This window comes from Leptidea sinapis, chromosome 42 (genome assembly GCF_905404315.1).
Source record: "Leptidea sinapis chromosome 42, ilLepSina1.1, whole genome shotgun sequence".
Classification (NCBI taxonomy): Eukaryota; Metazoa; Arthropoda; class Insecta; order Lepidoptera; family Pieridae; genus Leptidea; species Leptidea sinapis.
Genome location: NC_066306.1, coordinates 3,657,090 through 3,670,605, shown reverse-complemented (window position 1 = coordinate 3,670,605; position 13,516 = coordinate 3,657,090). Strand labels below are relative to the sequence as shown.

The window sequence follows — 13,516 nt, the reverse complement described above, 5'->3', positions numbered from 1 at the left end:
ACCCAGCAAACGTATTGCCGATATTAAAATCGCGATACAAAAGTAACTGTTGATCGTAGATGGGTGAAAATTTGAAGTTGTATGTATTTTTTAATGCTGACTCATAATCAAACAAATTTAAAAAAAAATGTCAAAAAAATTAAAAAAAAAATCGTGTGGACCACCCTTAACATTTATGGGGATGAAAAATAGATGTTGTCAGATTCTCAGACCATATTGGGTAATATGCACTCAAAATTTCATGAGAATCGGTAAAGCCGTTTCGGAGGAGTTCAATGTTTAACACCATGACACGAGAATTTTATATATTAGATTAAATGATATTTAAATAAACGTTATTTAACAAAATTATGCGTTATAATAATATTTTCATTGGTTGTAGTTAATACCTTCTTTGTTAGGTACCTACAATATTGTTCTTTCTACAAACGTAATATAGCATGAGTAATATTTTCTTTTTAACACACTCTTTTTTCCAAAATATTTGTTTATTTTCCTTCACCTTTGTGGTGATATAATAAAAAAATTCAATAATGGCAAACGAAAGCTTTGAAATAGTCTTTGAATTATTAAATTTGATGATGGATTAAGGAAATAATGGCGTTCTGACAATAAACACTTTGCGAAATAATATATTATAGAGATTTTAGCGATATAGCGTCATACGATTTGAATATTTGTCTGCGAAAACCAGCTAATAAAAACTTCATTAACATTGACTGCCGAAGACAGGAAACGTCTCAAATAATATGTTAGTCTCAGTGAATCTTATTATTATATTTGTGCCAATGCTAATGGAACCAAAGCTTAAATCTAGCAGAAACATACTAAAAAAATTTATATCACTTGCAGATGAAATCGAACAAACGTGGCACCAAGAAACAGTCAGTCTGCTCTCAAACTTTTAGATCTTCACGAAAATACATATGTTCCCTTACAAAAATCAATAATTATAGATACTTGCTCTATAGTCCGCTGCATTTTATGAACCCAACTTCTTTGACAATCCAAGATGAAAATCGTACAATCATCATTCATCAACACACAACTCATCAACACCACATTTTTATACGCAAAACACTTGAACCAAGTAACTTGGCATATGCCCGTACTTAGGTTCATTACCGACCTAACGTCGAGAACTAAAATCTGTTTTAAAATAATAATTGTATTGTCACACTCTTAAACAAATTATTTGCCCTAAGCTAGGCATACACTAACCTATATATATAGACATAGTCACTAACCACTGGGCCATAGGGGTCGTCAAACAAATAAATAAAATAAAATAAAAATAATATAAATTTAATTTGTACCTAAATTTGTGTAACATGCGGGACTCGAAACCGCGCCACTCGGGTTCCGTCCGAGCGCTCTAACCTAATGAGGCAACCGTCCGAGTGACGCATTGACTGTAAATCTTACCATCAACTGGACGTCTTGCTTATCTCGTCCCTTATTGTCCCTTGTCATAAAAAATACAAGATGTGATAACAATATGTCCTTTTATGTAGGTAGTCTTGTAAATGAAACATTTTTCCTAAATTTGCTTGGCGGCCATTTTAGAACTGTATGACATTTTGTGCTAATAAATAATGCACAGCACAACAAGAACGGCACTTCCGTTCCAATATTTTCGGAGGTGTTGGGAACTTTCCGATTACTATTTACTGATTATTGCCATTGAATTCCACCCTCACCATAAATTAGAATCATCCCCACCATCTGGATGTGTGGTGTTCTTCCACAGCACGGTTTTCAATGAACTTTCTTCCACATACAACCAAGCTGTAGAATTAGCTTCATTATGCTGTGTTTCCAGGACAATACGACATGGATACCTTCAAAGGTGGGTATCACACTTACTATTGCAGTTTATGTACAAATCAAATGTTTTACAAAATTTAAAGGAATTGTTAAAAAACGTTTGTGTGGGAAAGGTTACTATAGCATAAACGATTTTCTTAATGACACCACGGACCTGAGGGTGTTCACTTTACTCCCAGTAAAGTGAACACCCTCAGGCTCTTTAATTATAAATGTTTATTGTACGATATTACATTGTAATCCATATTTTATATTAAAAAAAGCCCGCTGAGTTTCTTGCGCCCATTCTTCTCAGGTCTGAGGCAGTCTCTTTTGAATGGGTGGTAGTTTTTGACGTTCAATAAATTTGATCCTAAATTGACTACTATTTTGAATAAATATATTTGATTTCTAATTTATGAGATTCAGGCCTCTTAAAGATGAACAGTGGAGCTGTAGGAATGGGGTTCCCGTTGGTCTCCATATTGCTAAGAACCTTATAAACAGTCAGATGAGATATCGAGTTAGGGCGGCAGATGCAGTGTTTTTTGATCGAATTTGTATACGATTACTAACAACTCAATGCGTATGTCTCTGTATGGGTAGTTGTATGGTATAAATATTAGTTTCGAAAGTTCTTCACGAAAGTGACGACAGAGAACATCACGTCCACTTCTGAATTAATTCAAATGAAGGAACACTCACAGGCCAGAGCTACGACACAGAACCGCTTCGCCAAATGCCAGTTGAAGTCTCTGGAAACTATCTTGCGGACTTAAACCATAGAAAAAATCATTAAAAGTCATTGTGCGAACATTTTATTTAACTGCCATAATGCAACCTAGTGAAACTCTCTAAGAAAAAAGCGATTCACTCGATTGTATGAAACGTGCAGTCATTCATAGATTGTCAGATGACGGCTATATTCTTGTAAATATTGCTTGCAATTGTTTGCTTTCAAATTTAGCCGGATTATTCTTCGTCGCCAATCGCGATACTGTAATACTACTATTTTGAACTTATGTAAAATCACTGCACGTTTCATACAAACAATTTTTACTTAGGCAGTGCCGCCTCTTATTACGTAGTATTTACATCCCCTTTGCCACAATGTAAAGCGATATGACAATCACACAAAATATAACCTACTCTCGGAGTATTTATTACATTTACATTTTCAAATACAGTAATATTTTTTTTAAATAATTATATTACAAATGGCAAGATCTGAAACTTTCAGTAGGTACCTACGTACCCAAACCTCCATCATTAAATGCTTTGATAACGATTTGGTTTCTAATAAGTACCTAAATATGCTTTTGTGCAATATTGTCGATGCAGTAAAATTTAAAAGATGTTTAACGTTTTTTATTTTTTATTGTAATCTATGTTCATTGCAAAAAAATGGTATTTATTTGATGTAATAGAGTACCTTTAGTATTATCGGCTGCAATAAAAAAGGATTCGATGCAACAAAATCAAATGAATATTATTAACTAATATAACAACACTTTTGTTTGGTAATTAAGTCGATGTTATATTTTATTTTATTTAAATTTTTAGAATATTACTAATTTTGACAAAAAAATAATAATCGAGTGTGGCCACCATTAACAGAAATAACTGCTGCAATTTTAAAGTGCCGTAATAACCATTTTAAGTTCTCGGATGTTCTGTAAGGCTTGGAGGTACAGACCAAACACGTCATTTTAGAAAGTCCCATAGATCCTCAATGGGATCGGGTCGGGACTTCGTGCTGGCCAATCTAAACGACAGATCCCGAAGTATTGTCGTTCATAAACACCGCTTTACTTCCTGTAATAGCTAACGCTGGTTGTACCTACCTTAGGAATTAGGAGTCCTATGATGTAGCGTTGTGAATTAAGAGAGCCATTTTCTACAAAAACTAACTCTGTATGATCTGTAGAAGTTATGACAGCCCAAAACATGACAGAGCCCCCACTGTAATTTGTAATTCATTCAATTGTAATTCAAGACATACCTGTGCATAACGCTCTTCTAAGCACTTTACGACGTCGGTCCTCACCAAATAAAGAGATTCTGGATTCATCTGAAAATAAAACCTTGCTCCATTCTACATCAGGACAGATTTTGGGAAAATCTTAACCTTAAAATATGCCCATGGAGTAATTTAGGACCCTAGCTGGTCTCCAACTGTGTATATCAGCTCCTAAAAGTCTTCTCCTGACAATCCATACGCAAACACTCAGATTTCTAAGAGCTTCATGATTTTTTTTATGTTATTTTAGGTGGACTTGCGAGTTCGTAAAGCTTGGGTCACAATATATCCATCGTCCCTGTGCTAAGGACATCGTTTTCTTCCTGATCCAGGTCTTCTTTTCAATGTATCCGGTTTCTTGAAACCTAGTTCAGCTACTCTGAAGTGTAATAATTGACACCAGACTGACACTTAACATTGAGTACAGCCTTCTTGAAAAAGAGTCACTATATTACCAGCGATAAACCTCTTATCTGCCATATAACGCTATAAAAAATTTGCCCCGAAGAACCAATTTAAACAATTTATATCAACATCAATTCATTAAAAGTACAAAAAAACCTTTTCTATTTATTTACAGCGCACTACCTAGACACAAACTGCGAGCAACCTCAAATCGAACAGAGTATTTATATAACTTTGAAATTTTCAAATTTGGAACATTTTATTTTAGTTGCCAGTACTTTTTAATAAATAGACATTTGTTCCTAATCAATTGAATGCATATTAAACCTCTTTTGTTTGAGATCCCCATAGTTGCACAGAAAAGTTTCGGGTGCCCTTTTTTTGCAAATAGGTTTATGTAATACTTACTTCATTTAGGGAAATTATGCAAGGCTTAATAATTCTGTTATTCAGTATGGGAGGAATAAAAGGCGTCTTATTATTTTAATGCAGCATCTTTTAAATAAAATTTCCAGTCTCTTGTTATTTACAAGGCTGTGATAAAATTATATTAAATTTTAGTTCTAGCAAATTCATTAAAGCAACAGCTTTTTACTTTTTCATAACTTCAGTCTTCAATATATTATTTAAAAAATAAAAAAGCGAATTAATATAAGATAATTTTTTCGTTTTTCTCCGTACAATCATTTTAGTGCTCACTATATTTTTAATAACTCTTACGTATTTCTTATGGCCGCTGAATTCTTCGTGTCGAAACTGTTAGTAAAAATTATGTTTTGTAATTTAAAAGTACGAAAATAACAGCCACCATATCCAAAGAGCCTTCATAACTATGTATTAGGGTTTGGACTTCCATTTGCCTGACTCTTAGAAAACTTAGAGCCTGTATAGCTTAGATCATTTAGATCTCATTTGCCCAGTAATTTCACTAGTTACAGCGCCCTTCAGACCGAAACACAGTAATATTTACACATTACCTACTGATTCACGGCAGAAATATTCGCCATTGTGGTACCCATAATCTAGCCGGCATTGCAAAGGAACCTCCCACTGTAAGACGTAGCTTGTCACGCACACTAAACTATACCTGACCTGTTTTTATCGGTTGTCTAACAGCAAGAGACTATCTAGACTTATAAATTATCTAAGCTGTCTAGAGTAAATTGGTTATTGGTAAAAAAACGCACAATTTCTTAATAAAATTGTTATTTATATAAAATAGCATAACTAAGCTAAAGTTGTCAGTATTATTAATAAAATATATTGAAACCTTATGTTTTATTCTTACAAAAGAAGATATGAAGATACAAAAAGACATAGTTGGTATTTTTAGTGTAAGTCAAAATGTTTTGAGTTTTGATTTTTTATATAAAACATTTTTAAAGGATTAAAACGTTGTAAACGTTGTCACTGTGTTTTTACATTAGGTAAAAGGCGTAAAAGTTATATATTTTGAAGTGAAACTTCTTTAGAATCGTTGTGATTTTAAACCGGATGCAACGGAAAAAACGACAGGTAAGAGACACAAATACAAAAATGTGTAGGATGAAGGCGGCAAAGAATGAGACAGAAATACGCATACTATTGAAGTGAAAACTTATTTATCATCGTTGTGATTTGAAAGTCGATGAAAAGAAAAAGCGACACTAAAAAGAGTAGTCACATCAATTCATACTATTAACATACAAGATAATGAGATAGGAAGCATAATACAATGTTTTGGTACCAGGCGATCATAGTTAAAGAAGAGATTGTCTTAAGTATGGCGCGAGTATACCTTAATATATTCTGACTCCAAGCGCACGACGTATTACTACTAGACACCAGGAGAACATATTATTATATATATTAGTGGTGGTAGGAATGTCTTTCATAGCGGTTGAAATCATGTGTCATCCTAGCAACACGTACCAGGAATTCATATGCAGTTTAGAGGTTCATGCACGATGCAGGTTTCACTTCTGAAAGGTGTACTTTGTACGCACGCAATGTTTTTTTTTATATTTTTACTTTTAAAAGTGTTTAATTTAAATGTGTTACACCCGCGTAAAGAATATATACCATTATTAAAGGATTTGTTCTAAGATAAGAAAATGCATAATTTTTTTTATAAAATTCAAGGCGAAATCTAGCCACACAACCTTTTATTCATTAGAAATCTAAAGAAAAAGGTATTAGAAATGTTATAAATACTAATCTTGCGGAACACTGTCATCTATACAGGATGTTATCGTTAATTAATAAAACCTAAATCTAAACAGTAAAATGACTTCTATGTATTGAGTACATTAGTAGAAAGGATTAAGTTTCCTTATTTTAAAAGGTTATTAAAAGAAACTGTAAAGGATATTAAAGGAAAGTGTTTATTTACATAACAAAGTATTAAAAACATGTCTTTATTGAATAATATTTATTTCTTAGAAAGTACAAAATTTTGTATTCAAGGCAATTGTTCGAAGTGGCGTCCTTGTTGTGCGATACAATGAACTTTCTACTGATCTCATACTAAATGTATGGGAGTGTTGTATATCAAAATTTTGGATACTTCTCGTTTGATTTTAAAAAGTTATTGATGTAGCTTTACTAATTAGGTAACCATACCCGACTCGTAGTCACACCAGTGTGACTACGAGTAATTTTTTCCCTCGTCGTCACACCAAGGGTTTTACTACACCCTGTTGGTAATTGATATTATAAGTGATGTGTCAATTTCTATTCTCATGATCTCTACATTCTCGATACTTTAGATAACGAATGACTAAATGTTTTTTTCCTCGTCTTCACATCACGGGTTTTACTGCACCTTAATCAAAGTACTATTTCCGTAAAATGGCCTAAAGATATATAATTATTAATATGTTTCGTTTGCGTATTAATAATCAATTTATCATTTTAAATTTTCACTATTTCCTTGGGCTTCTTTTCAATGTCAATGTCCACTTCCTCTTTTAAGACAGTTAAGAATTTAATAACTATAACACAATTTTTGTTAATTATATTCTTTAGTGGGGAGTGAACGTACTTAAGATATTAGTTTAAAGTTTTATTTTATCTGTAATAGTTACGGAATAATCGCCTGGTCAAGCTCAACGATCACACCCTGTATTTACCATTGACGTAAAATAAAAAACTAGATTCCCAATCACCTATTAAAAGGTCGTCAAAAAATGCCCGAGCGCCGTTGTATATGCGTATACATTAACTTATACAACCGGCAACGCTCCCGTGATTCCTCTGGTGTTGCAAGAGAATGTGGGCGGTGGTGATCACTTAACACCAGGTGACCCGTACACTCGTTTGTCCTCCTTTTCCATTAAAAAAAAATTTAAAGGGATACTTACCTGAATTACGACACTCCATTCTTTTTATGTTTGTATATGCTGTTATTTGGACAGTGTGTCAATGAACACTTTGTCGTTGCGGGGCGTTGTATTCAAAGCGCGATCGAAACACAACTGAACGAAAACTCTGCCTAATAGATGCGTAGGCTAAGTTTCAGATAATTTGTGAACCTAGTTATTTATCGTACGCCAATGATATATACACATAGTTTACATTTATTCATACGCTTGCAACTTTTCGGATATTGGGGGACTTATGCACCAACGGTGTGCAAATACTAAACGTAGAAAAAAACAACCGTTTGTTTGAAAAGGACTTACCTACCGAAACAATGTAATATTTTGATTGGTACAGTTTCAGGTTGTGGAAGAGTTTCTATATTTAGATATAATCAAATATACCATACATTCGCGTTGTTTAACCTCCCCCTTCCGATTGATACTAAATCACTACTTATGCGCTGATTACCTATGGCTATAAGTCACTTGTAAAGCGATATCTTTACCTACTTTTTATTTAGATTTCTATGTTTACTATTGGTACTAATTACTTATTTAAATCAATATTTCATCGAGTCGATTTCTACACACGCTCCAATAGATTGCTAATTCATTGATTGATCTCTTTTCAAAAATCTAATATGAATTGGCCCAGAGTTCCTTAAAATAAAGTCTGCATTAAACTTCAAGTCCGTACTTCTAGTCACAGGGACAAGTTTAAATCTTCGTAAAACAGCTGACACAATAGATTTCAGCTCCATCATCGCAAATTTTTGACCTGAAAATTAACAAGATACAGTATATTACTTACTGATTTATCGCAGTCTTAAAACAATCATATTAACTATTTCTGCCGCGAAGCAGTAATGCGTAGACATTATTGTGTTTCGGTCTGAAGGGCGCCGTAGCTAGTGAAATTACTGGGCAAATGAGACTTAACATCTTATGTCTGAAGGTGACGAGCGCAATTGTAATGGCGCTCAGATTTTTAGGGTTTTTCAAGAATCCTGAATGGTACTGCATTGTAATGGGCAGGGCATATCAATTACTATCAGCTGAAATCCAGTTTGTCTTATAACATTTTCAACATAGTTTGACTTTTGCAGTGCGTCTTTACTTTGATTTAAAGAAGCTGCCCTGTACTTTCTCCGGGGCGTAAAAAGAATAGGGGAGTCCCAGGCCCATGGGTGTCGTAAGAGGCGACTAAGGGCTTTTTAGAAGTGGGAGAGTCACGCTGCCGTCTTATGACGTCAGCACAATCGGGCCAGACTCGTCCGGGTTAATTACCACACTCGCACAGAATACCGGCGTGAAGTAGCGGCCTAGTGCCGCTATGTTTCGCATAGGTTAGTGTCGAGGGCCGGAGGCCATCCCTTCCCCCCCCCCACACAAATTATGAGAGCGGTCCGTAAAAAGATATTACCCCAGGAGGGTACCAGCTCTACCAGAGCTGGAGAATCCCTCCCCGAGCACTCTCGCTCGGGCCGCCCTTCGTATTCTGGGGTGGGCACAGAACCGCGCATGACCGAGGACAAACGAGGCAGTAACACCACGGCACCCCGCTCCACGCTCAACGTGGACTTTTGCAATATCAGGGGAATTCACTCCAATTTAATCGCCGTCCACCACCACCTTGAGACGGCGCAGCCGGCCTTGTGTTTCCTTACGGAGACGCAGATATCTCGACCTAGCGATACGTCATATTTAACGTACCCCGGGTACAAAATTGAGCACAACTTTTTGCCTCATGCCGGGGTTTGTGTGTACGTTAGGGAGGATATCTGCTGTCGCCGTCTCGGCAATTTTGAGGGTAGGGACCTGTCTACTCTCTGGCTCCGCGTAGATTTAGGCGACCGCGTCCGTATCTATGCGTGTGTCTACAGGTCCCATAGTGGTAACGCAGAAACCGATCATCTCATGGGCTGCGTTCAAGCTGCAATTGACGTCGTGCTTGCACAGATCCCCTCCGCTGAAATCGTGGTCTTGGGTGATTTCAACGGGCACAATGCCGAATGGCTTGGATCACGTACCACAGACTACGCAGGGCGATCTGTGCATAATTTTGCATTGGCGTATGGTCTGTCCCAATTGGTTGAGTCGCCAACGCGGCTCCCGGATGTGGATAGCCACATGCCGTCCTTATTAGATCTTCTGCTGACTACACATCCCGATGGTTACCAGGTCTTTGTCGACGCTCCTCTTGGAACGTCCGACCATTGCCTGGTCAGGAGTGTAGTGCCTATCCGACGCCAACGTCGCAGACCACCAGCGACCCGCCGCGTTTGGCACTACAAGTCAGCAGATTGGGATAGGATGCGTTCCTTTTTTGCATCCTACCCTTGGGGCAAGGTTTGTTTCTCTTCGGATGATCCTAGTGCCTGCGCCATTGCAGTAGGCGATGTGATACTGCAGGGCATGGATATTTTTATACCAAGCTCTGTAGTACCGATCGGTGCGAAGTCTAAGCACGTCGTCAAAATCGGCGAGCAGCTTTCCAGTTACCCGACCGGAACACGCAAGTTCTGGTCGTTGTCGAAAGCTGCTCTTGGTAACTTCAACCAGCCGTCCATGCCGCCGTTGCACATGAGGAATGACACCCTGGCCCATACGGCAAAAGAGAAAGCCGAGCTCCTGTGCGCTCTTTTCGCCTCCAACTCGACTCTTGACGACAACGGAAAAACACCGCCGACCATCCTGCAGTGTCAGAGCTCTATGCCTGAAGTACAGTTCAGACAGAAAACTGTAAGGCGAGCTCTGTTTTCGTTCGATGTCAGGAAGTCGAGCGGGCCGGATGGCATTTCTCCAATCGTGCTTAGAACGTGTGCCCCTGAGTTGACGCCGGTGCTAACGCGTTTATTCCGGCACTCTTATTCCAAAGGCGTAGTCCCTGACTCATGGAAGTCAGCCCTTGTCCATCCGATCCAAAAAAAAGGAGACAGTTCGGATCCGGCGAACTACAGGCCTATTGCTATCACCTCCCTGCTCTCCAAAATCATGGAGAGCATAATTAGCCACCAGCTTTTAGTATACCTAGAGGGTCACCAGTTGATCAACGACCGACAGTACGGGTTTCGCCATGGACGGTCGGCAGGTGATCTTCTGGTATACCTAACACATAGATGGGCGGCGGCTATTGAAAGCAAGGGGGAAGGCCTGGCAGTTAGCCTGGATATAGCGAAGGCCTTTGATCGTGTATGGCACAAGGCGCTCCTCTCAAAACTTCCATCATTTGGGCTTCCCGAGAGCTTGTGCAAGTGGACCTCCAGCTTCCTCACTGGGCGTAGCATACAGGTCGTTGTCGACGGATATTGCTCGAACCCGAAGCCCGTGAATGCTGGAGTGCCCCAAGGCTGTGTGCTATCTCCTACGCTGTTTCTTCTGCATATCAATGATATGTTGGACACCTCCAACATGCATTGCTATGCAGATGACAGCACTGGTGATGCCGTATACACGGGCTATGCAGGTCTCTCTCGGGAAATCGTCGACCAGTGCCGGGAGAAACTTGTGTCTTCTATCGAGTCCTCTCTCGAGAAGGTCGCGGAATGGGGTAAATTGAACCTTGTCCAATTTAACCCCCAGAAGACTCAAGTTTGCGCGTTTACCACTAAAAAAACCCCATTTGTCGTATCACCGCTCTTCGAGAACACTTCTCTTAAAGCCGCGCCTAGTATCGGAATACTGGGTCTCGAAATCTCGAGCGATTGCCAATTCCGTGGCCATCTGGAGGGCAAAGCCAAATTGGCTTCGAAGAAGCTGGGCGTCATCAATAGAGCACGGCAATACTTCAAGCCGGCCCACATTCTAGCGCTCTACAAAGCGCAGGTCCGGCCACACATGGAGTATTGCTGTCATCTCTGGTCTGGTGCACCCCAGTATCTGCTCGATCCATTTGACCGCGTGCAACGTAGAGCAGCTCGAATTGTCGGGGACTCAGTGCTCTGTGAACGGCTGGATCACTTGGCGTTGCGTAGAGACGTCGCTTCATTGTGTGTCTTCTACCGCATTTATCACGGGGAGTGTTCCGAAGAGCTGTTTAACCTGATTCCTGCCGCCGAATTTCACCATCGCACGACACGCCACAAGTTAGGATATCATCCCCACCATCTGGATGTGTGGCGGTCCTCCACAGTGCGGTTTTCAAGAAGCTTTCTCCCTCGTACTACAAAGCTGTGGAATGAGCTTCCTTGTGCGGTGTTTCGGGGACGATACGACATGGGTACCTTCAAAAAAAGCGCGTACACCTTCCTTAAAGGCCGGCAACGCTCTTGTGATTCCTCTGGTGTTGCAAGAGAATGTGGGCGGCGGTGATCACTTAACACCAGGTGACCCGTACGCTCGTTTGTCCTCCTATTCCATAAAAAAAAAAAAAAAAAAAAAAAAGCTGCAAGGCGTCTTAAATCAGTAGAGCTGAGCTGACAATGCTACTACTACTATTGACTACTTGTCAATTTCTGCCGTGAAGCAGTAATGTGTAAACATTACTGTGTTTCATTCTGAAGGGCGCCGTAGCTAGTGAAATTACTGGGCAAATGAGACATAACATCTTGTCTCAAGGTGACGAGCTCAGTTGTAGTGCCGCTCAGAATTATTGGGGTTTTTCAAGAATCCTGAGCAGACTGCATTGTAATGGCCAGGGCGTATAAATTACCATCAGCTGAACGTCCTGCTCGTCTCGTCCCTTATTATCATAAAAAGTATATCATCCCCCAAGGATTTCCACGACGCGGACGGTCGGTCCTGCGCTGCCCTCATCCATTGTATTCCGGCGATCTTGACCAGATCGTCGGTCCATCTTGTGGGGGTCCTACCAACATTATTAATATAATTAATATTATAAGTAGATATAAATAGATATTATTACCGATACAATTTCTGGGTCCAGCACTAAAGGGTATATACGCGTAGTGCGGGCGACCGATGCAGTTTTCTGGTGAGAATCGATCCGGGTCGTATTGTGATGCGTTTTTATACACGCTCTCCTGTCTGTGTAAGTCGTAGATGTGAATATGACACATAGAGCCCTTTGGTACGTCAAAGTTACCTGTTCAACATGAAAATTCTATTATTTTATTGTAATTGGTATTAGGTGTTTATTTTTGAAGTTATTTAGGCGCGTTATGAAAAAATATTGAAAGTGAAATTTTAAGATGCGCGCTGTTATGGGTCTCTTTTGAGTTCGCTTTTTAAAAAAAACATTTATTTAACACAAAGAAATATAATATATTATAAGGAATATGAAGACTTGATTATACAATAATAATTTTAGAGACCCTTGGGCAGAACCGTAACTTATGAGAAGCGAGCACGAACTGGCTGCCCGCGCGCAGCTAGGGCTTATATAACTGATTCAATAATGCTGGTTGAGATGGAATAGCAATTAAGTCAGCATTAATACCTACATAACTGGGGTATAACACCTCCCCCCTTAGAAGGAACTTCGGGGAGAATCCGAAGTTACATCATCTTAAATCTTCGTTCTAATAGAAGGTGATGGAATTTCGTGAAGTCCGGAATTATTACTTTCTATATCTTCTGATTTTGTTTTAAATATTACTTTTGGTATCGTTACTTTAGGTCTGCTGCCAGGTCTTACACATTTATAAAATTTATACGAAACATAAAATAATATTATTACACAAATGAATATAGTTAGAACAGAATAATGTATCCCGTATTTAATAATGTGTGGACTTTCTATAATTTTGTCTATGTTCTGAAGTTGGTTTAAGAAAATGTGTTTATTTAATTTAAAATCATCTAAATCTATGTTCTGTAGTTCAATAGGGGATACATTATAACTGAGTTGATTAAATTTAGTTATGTTACAACAGTTATCACTTAACAAATTAAAACTTGGATAACCAATGGGTACAGAAACATTTAACGAATTATACTTAGGAATTAAAGTAGTACTTTTACAATATCCAATACAATTACTGGG

General features: G+C 38.5%; 1 protein-coding gene across 4 annotated transcripts in view; it reads right to left on the bottom strand.

Moving 5' to 3' along the window:
* Positions 1-6,626: 6,626 nt before the first annotated feature.
* LOC126976782 (cytochrome P450 4c3-like) overlaps positions 6,627-13,516 on the bottom strand; it is a 36,711-nt gene continuing 29,821 nt past the window's right edge. For all 4 annotated transcript variants that reach the window (XM_050825371.1, XM_050825373.1, XM_050825372.1 and 1 more), the window contains 2 exons: positions 12,437-12,616; positions 6,627-8,350 (listed from right to left, as the gene is read on the bottom strand). In XM_050825371.1, coding sequence (XP_050681328.1) covers positions 8,178-8,350; positions 12,437-12,616 — 353 coding nt within the window. In that variant the 3' untranslated portion in view covers positions 6,627-8,177. The remainder of the gene's footprint in view (positions 8,351-12,436; positions 12,617-13,516) is intronic.